An 11,225-nucleotide genomic window follows, 5' to 3' on the forward strand; every position below is an offset into this window, starting at 1 on the left:
ACATTTTTCTCAGATACAAAGATCATTTAAATTTTTTGTAATAAAAAAAAACTGCTTTTTTTAATAATTCTTCTGTATTTTATACTAGACACAAACCTAGATATTTGTATAACACTTTTCGCACAGTTTACGCCATTTGTTGATTTACGCATTTAACTACTACTGAGGTTATTAAAAAGTTAATGAAACCAATACATTTCTATATTTTTTATGATTTTTTACGCGAATTTACTACAATGTATGTATTTAAACTTAACTATATTTATAATTATTATAATCATTTAGAATTTAAATTGTCTGGCAACATTTCAACACTTGTTATTAAAGGCTTGTGTTTTGTGATATCAAATAAGAAATAAAAGAAAATATGTAGGCTATCTAGTAAAACGAATGAAGAACTCTATATATAACACTATATATAATAATTTGTTAAATTGTTATACTTGAGCAATATAAATGTTTTGTGCTGCACTGTGTGTATAATTTACAAAATATTAAAATGAGCTCCTCAATAAGTGGCAAGTTGGAACTGGACCGCATATGTCGTGTCTGCTTGCAGGAAAAATTCGATTTAGTTTTAATTTTTGATGAGACGTTTGCTGTTGATGGTGTAACAATGTCACAATTACTGTCTGAATGCACGAGATATAAAGTCGAACGGTTCGATAATATGCCTCATCAAATTTGTGGTAACTGCATGGAAACGGCAAAGATTGCCTTCAAGTTTAGGAGACAAGCTGAAAAGTCTTATCGCATACTAACCAATATGTTTGATTCAGTTGCTGATATAAATCCAAACTATACGCCTCAATCTTCTATGGACAACTCAACACAGACAGAAAAAATATCGATACATCCATGCGAGATGTGTGGACAAAAGTTTTTTGATTCCTCAGACTTAAGGGAACACCGTTTGGTAGAACATCGTGGTAACACTAAAGAATGTAGCGTTTGTGGTGAAAAATTCATGCGTCTTCGTCAACTGCGAAGCCATGTGATGCAAGTCCATCCTAAAGAGGGACTTATGTCAGAGATTGTGTGTCGCTTATGTCATCGAAAGTTTTCACGTAAAGATCATCTAAGGCGACATATGCGTAACATTCACAAAGTCAACTACGAAAAGTAAATATCAATAAAGAAATAAATACAGTGCTGTAGCGTTTAAGTGAATTTGTGATAATATCTTCCATTATCTTCCATTGTATGTTGTCAACATTAACTAACATTGATCTTATAAAGAGTAGTTAAAATATTTTCAACAAATATTTTCTACGTCTTACAATATAAATTATAAACTAGTTCTCGTGAGAATTTACAGAAATAGCTAGGGACGGTAAATATGCGTTGGGAACCACAATATGATTTAGACTGTAATAACGCGTAGTTATTGTGAAATCTTATTTAAATCTCGTTTAAAAGTTGTAATAAATATACTATATGATTTCTAATTATTTAAATTTAAATATAAGACTGCATATTCCTTATAAATTTAGTAAAAGATTATAGAAGTTTTGTAGTGAATATTACAAAATAAACAAATACTTTCAAGAGATTGTTCAAATTGAATTAATTAAAAATGAAATGTGTATAACAGTTCCTTCTAAAAAATCGAATCATCCCAAATCCATTGACGAAAAGCTATTATTTTAAAAGTCATAGGATAGAAAATATCTATAAATCATATATAAATATGTGATTTTGTGTAGTTTAAAAGTGAAAATTTTACTAACTTTCCAAATGTTTTCAACGGATTGTTTAATTTAAACTATTCAGTAATGAAGTATGGTATATATAACAGTTCGCTCTAAAATTTATAATAATAGCGAATCTATGGGTAAAAAGTAAATATTGTGAAACTCAGGGAATGCAAAATATCAAAAAGATTTTTAAAAAATAATTTAGATACATGTAGTTTTACTACATATAGTGAAGATCCATAGTTTTTGATTGTTCGCATTATCGCTACTGTACTACATGAATTTTTATTTAATAAAATATATTTCATTAGCACAAAAACTTCACTAGAGGAACCAGAAATTGATGTAGAAATTGGTAAAAATGTAGATACAACAACAGCTGCGCCGCTTTGGCCAAACTTCAATGATTACGAGCATAATATGGATAAAGACATGTTTGAACCTAATCCAATATCAAGCGATGATGATCACTTCGATTATAGTGTTGCTGACAAGATTTTAGCTGCTGAACCTGAGGTTATTATAAAAGGTATTCTTTATTTGTTATTATATATATGTTACTGTTTTTGTAGCTGAGATCCTCTTTTTGTGTCACTGTTGGGACACATTGAAAACATCTGTGCAAATAACATTTAGTGATATAGATAACACATAGGTGATACTTCCAAGAACGATTGAGTTTACGTCCTGGAACCACACATCTATACAAAGGATCAATTGACATTTGTGCAGATGTTTTTAATTCCATTTGTATAGACATGTGCTTTCACAACGTCAACTCGATCGCCATTGGAACCATCGCCTATATACCATTGTTTATATTTAATTTTCTTAATTTTGAAATTTATAATAAATAACTAACGTATTTTTGTTTATATTTTTAGTTGAATCTAATGAAAATAATTTTCAATCAACTACGGAAAAATCGACCAGTAACACTGATGAAATTTCGTGCAATTTATGTAAACGTACTTTTACTAGTAAAGGGTTTTTAAAACGACATTTAATAAAAATACACAAACAGGATTTAGAAGAGTATGAATTAAAGAGATAATAACATTGAATTTTTTTTAAAAGTAATTTAACTTAGTTCAAAAGAATTACTGGAAGAGCCAGAAATCGACTTGCAACCTAATGAAATTAGTACAAAGAAGGAGGATAATTTAGATGAGTCTAATTCATTAAAAGAAGACAACAATTGTGCAACTGATTCAAAATCGATATTTGAAAATTATATTAAAGGTAATATGGTGAAAATATGTATTTCAAATTTATTCTAATATGTTTTTATTTAGTTGAACCAGAAGATGCCAGCAATCCGTTAAAAGACTGTATTAAACCTGAAACAAATGATATTGCTTCAATAACAAGCAATAGTTTATCTAATAACATACAAATCAGTGAACTACCGATATATAATAATTCTGTTATTGATGAGCATAGACATAAGGTTATAATTGTAAAGGAATACTTAGAGCTACGCGCTAAAGAGGAAAAACATCGTAACAAAAGTGGAGAAAACAATAGGGAGGCAAATCGGTGTCATGAATGTAATCGCACATTTTCCCGACATTGTCATTTAAGGCGACATATGTTAACACATCTCGCGGAGAAACCTCATGCTTGCCCACATTGTTCTAAACGCTTTGCTAGGAGTGATCATCTAAAAGCACATGTACTGAATGTACATAATGCTAAGGAGTTTAAGTGTGATAAATGCGATGCTGCATTTGCAAAGAGTGACTCTTTAGAACGTCACAAAGAAATCAAACATGGAGATGAACCCAACCTGCATAAAATTCATAGTTGTGATTTTTGCAATAAGAAATTTATGACAAAAAATTATTTACGCAAACATAGATTATTGCATACTGATCGAATTTTTGCATGCAAACATTGTGAAGAGACATTTAGAGATAGAAAACAATTTCGAGAACATGAAAAAACGCATAGTGGTGAACGTAATTATTTATGTTCAATATGTGGTGAGAGTTTTGTTCGTAATGATTACCTTGTTGTACATATGAGAAGGTTAGTACTTCTACCATATACCATTTTTTAATACCCTAACATTAAAATATTTCTATCACAGACATACAGGTGAAAAACCATACAAATGTCAGTACTGTGGCAAAGGTTTTCCTCGTGCAACTGATGTAAAAGTTCATGAAAGGTTTGCAAAAAATCAACAGCATTAGTTCGCCTATCCCTTATGTATTTTTTTTTGTTTTTAGATATCATACAGGCACAAAACCAAATCTATGCACTCTTTGCGGGAAACGTTTCCACCGTGCTTATAATTTAACTATACATATGCGAACTCATACTGGAGAACGTCCATTCAAATGCGATCAATGTCCAAAAAGTTTTACACAGAGTAACGACTTAAAAGCGCATATACGTCGGCATACTGGAGAGCGTTTTAAATGTAATCAGTGTGATGCTGGGTTTTTGCAAATGTATGGCCTGCGACAGCATGCACTAACCGCACATGGGACACATATGGAGTCATCAACAGGTCGCTTACAAAAATTTCATCCTCTGCCTGCGTTACAAACATTAGCACAACCACAAATAGAAATGCCAGCTCAAATGCCAATGGCACAAACTGAACTAAACATGGTTATGGAGCAAAAGCAACCCGAAACTACACTTCAAGCTCAATATCCATATATGGAAACTTCCTAGGTATTTCTATATATATTATTGGGCGTTTTTTTTTTGTTTGGCATTATGTTCCAAATACATATATTATTTAGTTATTAAAAAATATTCCTGTTTTAAAGTGTTCGAGCATTACAATGTTTAAACAGTTCGAATATACTCTAATTCGAACATTTAGATCAAACACTTTAAATGTTCGAACTGCTTGAAGATGTTGTAAAATCGAATTTTCATGTTATAAAAATAATTATAATAATAGATACTCGAATATTTTTGAGTATCTCGTCATGCTGTCCCACATGGTTGAGTTCAAGCATTCTCGAGCTTGATGTTCGACGGTTCGATCAGGTTAAACCATATTTAAAGTACTATTAAAGTACTTTATTCAAATGCTTGATGTTGAGGAATTTAAATTAAATCATAATTGTATTATAATTTAACTATAATTATAGAATGCTTTTAAGTTAAGGAATCAAAATATTGAGCATTCCCTTTAGAAAAACGATATGAGATATCTACAAATGAATTAAAAAATTATATTAAAATCTTTCTGTACATTTTTATATTCATTCATCAACATTAATGTTCAAGTAGATTATACTTAGTGCAATCATAATTTTAATAAATTCAATTAAATATCATTCTATAAGCAGACTTTGTAATTTATTGTAGAATTCCTAAAAACATAATCATTTTTATGTTTTTACAATTTTGGCTAATAGAAAATTTTAATGCTAAAAATTATTTACAACTGCGATAATCTAAAATACACAAATTAGGGAGTCCATTTTATAAATGTTTCATATTAAGTTGACTTATATTTCTGCCTATACAACTAATATTGTTTTTCTTTACTTCGTGTTAAATACAAGAAAGAAAAAATAAAATTTAATTAAAAATGTTCTTTTAACATTAAAAACAACAAATATACATATAATTTTTCATCCTTCCGAGCAATCTGTGAGCACACAAATATACATATTTGCTGCTTAAAGTATGTTCCCATTGCCTTTATTAGAGCAGTTTACTTGATTTAGGTAGCTATTGAAAATGATTAACAATACAAAGAGCTTTCTTAATTTCAAACTTAATTAAGGAAAATTGTATTTTCTGCGTTTTACATCATCCACTAACTAATGAAATATAAACAAACAAAAGCTCTCCTAGAACTTTTACAGAACTATCTGACATATAAAAACTTTTTCAAATGCATAAATCAACTTATGCCAATGGAATATAATTAAAGAATATGTTCTATGTAGTAGGAACGTGGTATAAAAGACAAAAATTCTTACATTTATTAGTGAACATTGTTTTGACTACGTTAGTTTAGGTTGGAATGACGTCCTTGTACACCAAAGTCCATTAGAGCTCAAATAATGGCCTGTTACGATACCACCATATTAGTGGTGTTCATAGACAGGCTAAAAAGATCCCAAAAAAAAACATAGCGGTTAATGTGCAGAGTAGTGAAAAAGTTTTGATTTAGCCTATGAATATCGTATTAAGGCAGTTCTATATTTAAATTTAGTTAAAAATAAAATAATTATTCATAATAATAGAACAAGTGACAAAATAGAACCATTGCTGTAACGTTAAACACTTTCTTTAAAATAATATCAATGTGAAACAAAATTATCATAGCATTTTGATGTGATGTGTAACATATTTTTAACGAAGCGAAGTGAACGAACTAAATTACAATTACTTATGCTGTGTGAATAGGCTTTATTGAGCATATCTAAATTGTCACTGGCAAACTTGAATAATTTTTGAAGATCAGTTTTGGTGAATTTATTTTTGATGCTTGTTGCACTTTTTTTAGTCTAAGGTATGCTTTGGTGCACACTTTCGTCATATTTTATTTACCATAAATTTTGCAGTGAATTTAAAAAAAAACAGAAATTTTGTGCAAGATTAAATATAATTTTATATTATTATTTTTTTATAGATTTGAAAAATGGAAAAAGGTTGAAAAATTAAGATAGAGCAAAAATTTTTACTCAAATATCAATATAAAAATTTCCAACGACATGAAAATTTTTAAATTTTATATTATGAAAACTATAGAAAAATTATAAAAATAAGAAATAAAAATTTTTAATATAATTATAAAATTGCATATTTATTTATCTTCAATAACTGAATTTATTCAATGTAAATACAAATTTTTTCACTGACAAATTTTATTACATTCACCACGAGCAAATTACTAAATCTCTTTTTTACAAGTTTCACGAGTTATTTGTAGCAATTTCAAGTACCTCTGTGTATACACAAGTACGTTCCTCCAGTAGAAAAATGAGTATCTGACAGAGCTCAACATCCCTGATCGTATAAATATAAAACTAAAATACCAAAAAATGACAGGAAAAAAATTTTCTTAACGTATTAGTTTCATCACCATCACCAGTTTTAACAGCATCGAATCATGAGTAAAATTTCAAAAACCAGAGACGACACGTGACAGAATATAACTCTCATACATATCCCACTATATTTCACAAAATTACTCGCATTGACGAGTACTTTCTCTCATTCGCCCGTAGGTAGTAGGTATCTCACCGGGTTCCACAACCTCTCTCCTCCAATTACTCTTACTCTTTACGCTATAAACTCCCAATTCATCTCTCATTAACTTGACGAGTGGGACTCAGATCCCTCCGTCATCCCCTTATACAACCATAGCTCTCGTGACCCTGGTCACAGAGTCTACCTTTAGTACACTTGCGCTTTTGCCATAACCCCACCCGTTCCACTACTTCCAATTTTCCTTATTTTATGCCCATAATTACTGAAAGATGAACCTAACTTGCAAGGTGTTAAGTCTCTTTACTCTCTTCTCTCTCCTTCGTCTACTGGAATGAAGTTTCCTCTTTGCTGTAAAAATCTTCTCCTTTCATTCCTTAAAGATGGTTTAGTGGATTCAAGTCTCACACGGTGGTTTTCGATGCTTCCAGCTACTGCAAAAAAAAAAAACATTTTATTTCTCATATTGCAAACGAGAGCACACAACGTGCGTGTGCTCTGTTGCGCACACCTAAGGACAAAAATTTATAAATGCAATTGTTTAAAGCGGAACGACAAAATATAATACAAATATTCTGCGGTTTGAGCTGCAAACATATGAGCACAACTAACAACTATAGCAGCTAAGAGAAGCAAATTGATTGAGTTTTCATAGACAATTATATTTGATTGATTTTGCTAAAACTTTCTCTTTAGCAATATATAATTTAAATGTTATAAATATTAATTCTCGATGTAGACATTTTAATGAATTTATATATTTTATTTAACATTTTGCAATTTTTCAACAGTTTATGTATTTAAATGTTATAAATATTAGTCTCGATGTAAAGACATTTTAATGAATTTATACATTTTATTTAACATTTTGCAATTCTGTAGCAGTTTATATATTTAAATGTTATAAATGTTAAGTCTTGATGTAAGGATATTTTAATGAATTTATATATTTTATTTAACATTTTGCAATTCCTTAGGAGTATATATATTTAAATATTATAAATGTTAAGTCTCGATGTAAGGACATTTTAATGAATTTATATATTTTATTTAACATTTTGCAATTCTTTAGCAGTTTATATATTTAAATGTTATAAATATTAGGTCTCGATGATATTTTAATGAATTTATATATATTATTTAACATTTTGCAATTCCTTAGGAGTATATATATTTAACTATTATAAATATTAAGTCTCGATGTAAAGATATTTTAATGAATTTATATATTTTATTTAATATTTTGCAATTTTTTAGCAGTTTATGTATTTAAATGTTATAAATGTTAAGTCTTGATGTAAAGACATTCTAATGAATTTATATATTTTATTTAACAATTTGCAATTCTTTAGCAGTTTATATATTTAAATGTTATACATATTAAGTCTCGATGTAAAGACATTCTAATGAATTTATATATTTTATTTAACATTTTGCAATTCTTTAGCAGTTTATATATTTAAATGTTATATGAATTATAATTATGAATTATTTATGAATTTATATATTTTATTTAATAATTAACAAGTTGCTCCGCAACTTAGAGCAATCGTCACTGATCAAAACATATTTTTAATTTTTAATTTTACTCAAGTGTGGTCATATCCAATGCTTATAAAGATAATGTATATTTAAAAATGCAACCCTGTATTGTTGAACTAAGTAGTCAAACATATTTTTTTTATCGATAAGTTTAAATGACATCACTAATTTCAAATAATTTGACTTCGAATTTTTAATAACTGTAGTTAAAAGCGGCAACATTGAGAAATTAGTGGCAAGCGGAACGTTTGATTGAAAAATTAGAAGATTATTATTATTTGTTGTAAAATCAGAGAAAATGGCAGATCCATTTCAAAAAGAGATATATGATGTAGAAATATTAACAAAAATGAATGTTGTGAAATTAACACAGATTTGGAATAAAATGTTTCCAATCGAAATGTGCAAAGACAATTTGTGTAAGTTGGCACGACATATACAAATATTTTTTGATGATTTAGTTACCGAGTCTGAAGAGAAAAAAGCAAACGTGGAAAAGGAAATAAATGATTTGAAATGCGAGGCGGAAAATTTGCGGCGTTTATTAAAAACTGAAGTGGAATTACCATGCGTTGGGCCTGAGGCGCCTTTAATAATGTGGCAATCGGAGTTGGATAAAAGTTTGCGTGATTTACGTGAATGTTTGCGTCAAAGACGCGAGGAAATTTGTGAGTTGTTACTGCAACAGGAAGCGTTTTGCGAGGAGCTTGGACTAGAACCACGTCCACTTTTAGAAGACCCTTTGCCTTCGGAAGATGAAATTGTTGGTTTCCGTAGTCACTTAAAGGAACTTCAAAGTGTACGTTTAAGCCGCTTAAATGATTTATCCATTTTACGTAGAGAAATTAAGAATTATTTGCAAATACTAGAGTTGAAAGTAAACACCGATGCTGAAGATAGACTTTTAAATGATCGTCAGATAAAACTCAATGAGGACACATTCAATGGATTAAGGCGCATGCAACAACGCTTTGGCGCACAGGTAGAAGAGGTACGTGAGCGCATAGATAGCATGCGCGAGAAATTAGAAAAACTGTGGGATCGTTTAAACACTACGAAAAACACACGAAATAAATTTGCACACTTAAATGATTACACGCAAAAAACATTTGATATATATTACAATGAAGTTCAAAGATGTGAAGCATTGAAAAGTCAAAACATTAAATTATATGTACACCAATTACGTGATCAAATAACGCAATGGTGGGACAAAACGCTTAAGTCGAAAGTAGAACAGAACCGCTTTTCGAATTTTCATAGCAACTGTTACACAGACGATTTACTGGTTTTGCATGAAATGGAGCTGGATGATTTGCAATCTTACTACGAAACAAATCAAGAGATTTTCGAACTATTTGAAAATCGAAAGATACTTTGGGAACGTATGACGGCATTGGAAAATAAAGCTACAGAACCAGGACGTTATAATAATCGTGGTGGACAGTTATTAAAGGAAGAAAAGGAACGAAAAACGATTGCAACAAAATTACCAAAAATTGAGCAAAAAATCACTGAATTAGTGAAAGAATATGAAGTTCGAGAACATAGGCCTTTCTTGGTTTATGGTGAAAATATCATAGACGTTATGTCCAATGAATGGGAGAAAAAGCGTCAGGACAAGGAACAGCGCACAAGTGCACGCAAAAATGCTCAAACAACGCTATCAGTAACACGTACTCCAATGTCTATTAAAAACAGCTCAGTAGCTTCAATTAAAAAAACTCCTTCCGTAACAAATCTGACGGGAACAAAAGTCGCTTCATCGCTTAAACGTAAAATGGCCAACACAGAAAAAGTTATACCAACAGCAAAACGAAGCTTAATGCAGGCTATGAACAGTCCAAGTGTCTTCTTAAAACCAGGTACATCAAATGGTATATCCGCAAAAAAACAGGCATTTAAGTCACCAATGAAAAAACTTCGTGTACTTAGTTCGACTATAAATCGAAATCCAAATCGTAATAGCGGCTCCAATAAAAAGCGTCGCTCTGTGAAAAAGTGTACAAAAACATCAGGAACGCCTAACAAACCACAAATTATAGTCACCGAACATGTGGATGAACAGTCAGATGATTTTTATAAATACTTTGAGAACAATATTGAACCCGCTCATCGCTCCTCTGTAATTCATTCGAAGTCAGGTCCAGTCATTTCAGAGCGTAGCAAAGATATACGCCATCAACAACCAACAGAAGCAGCAAGACTTATAACTTTGCCGAAACCCCGCAATTTACGTACTCCGTCCAAGCCTAACGTTAAGGATATTTCTTCATTGTCGCATCGTTCATCGCCACATTCGCCAGCAAATATTATGAGTTCGAGAAAACTTACAACAAAAAATCTGCCTATTATTATATAATTTTTAAATTTACTAACAGATTGTTGAATTTAAAATTTTTATTTAAAATAACTTTTTTAGACATATAATGTCAGCATAAGCCATAATAATTTGTTTATGTTATTACACATTTTTTTCTTGCAAAATTGACTATTAAAAAAATGTTATTACAATGGCAACTAATTTACTTTTTTTTTATCTAAAAATTTAACTTTATGTAGCTAAATTTACTATTTGTACTTTTGACTTCAAAAAATTGACATTAATATTTTAAAAATCTAATTAGTATGTGTGTTAATGTAAGCTTCTTTACATAATAAAAATTGGCTTAATATTCTGTATTACTTCTATTTTTACTATTAAATAAAAAACCTTTAATTATGAACACATTTTAATATTTTAGTTAATGTTTTTTATTTTCTAAATTGTTGCAATTAAAAGTACATAATTAG

General features: G+C 29.8%; 2 protein-coding genes across 2 annotated transcripts; both read left to right on the forward strand.

Moving 5' to 3' along the window:
* Nucleotides 1-326: 326 nt before the first annotated feature.
* On the forward strand, nt 327-4,931 carry LOC119669876 (zinc finger protein 26-like). The gene is made up of 7 exons (XM_038079914.1): nt 327-1,122; nt 2,009-2,226; nt 2,582-2,732; nt 2,788-2,939; nt 2,993-3,728; nt 3,790-3,870; nt 3,932-4,931. Exons 1-7 carry the CDS (start codon nt 500-502, stop codon nt 4,383-4,385), a joined length of 2,415 nt encoding a protein of 804 aa, XP_037935842.1. The 5' UTR covers nt 327-499; the 3' UTR covers nt 4,386-4,931.
* Nucleotides 4,932-8,614: 3,683 nt separating this feature from the next.
* LOC119669877 (protein regulator of cytokinesis 1-like) lies at nt 8,615-10,948 on the forward strand. Its single transcript, XM_038079915.1, has one exon. The coding sequence runs from the start codon at nt 8,731-8,733 to the stop codon at nt 10,792-10,794; it is 2,064 nt and encodes a 687-aa protein (XP_037935843.1). The 5' UTR covers nt 8,615-8,730; the 3' UTR covers nt 10,795-10,948.
* Nucleotides 10,949-11,225: the final 277 nt, after the last annotated feature.

Source organism: Teleopsis dalmanni, chromosome 1 (genome assembly GCF_002237135.1).
Source record: "Teleopsis dalmanni isolate 2A chromosome 1, ASM223713v2, whole genome shotgun sequence".
NCBI classification, from domain to species: Eukaryota; Metazoa; Arthropoda; class Insecta; order Diptera; family Diopsidae; genus Teleopsis; species Teleopsis dalmanni.

Coding starts and splice junctions, on each gene's coding strand:
- LOC119669876 (XM_038079914.1), top strand. CDS start 500: ATGAGCTCCTCAATAAGTGGCAAGTTGGAACTGGACCGCATATGTCGT. Junction 1,123..2,008: donor CACAAAGTCAACTACGAAAA/GTAAATATCAAT, acceptor ATATTTCATTAG/CACAAAAACTTCACTAGAGG. Junction 2,940..2,992: donor ATTTGAAAATTATATTAAAG/GTAATATGGTGA, acceptor GTTTTTATTTAG/TTGAACCAGAAGATGCCAGC.
- LOC119669877 (XM_038079915.1), top strand. CDS start 8,731: ATGGCAGATCCATTTCAAAAAGAGATATATGATGTAGAAATATTAACA.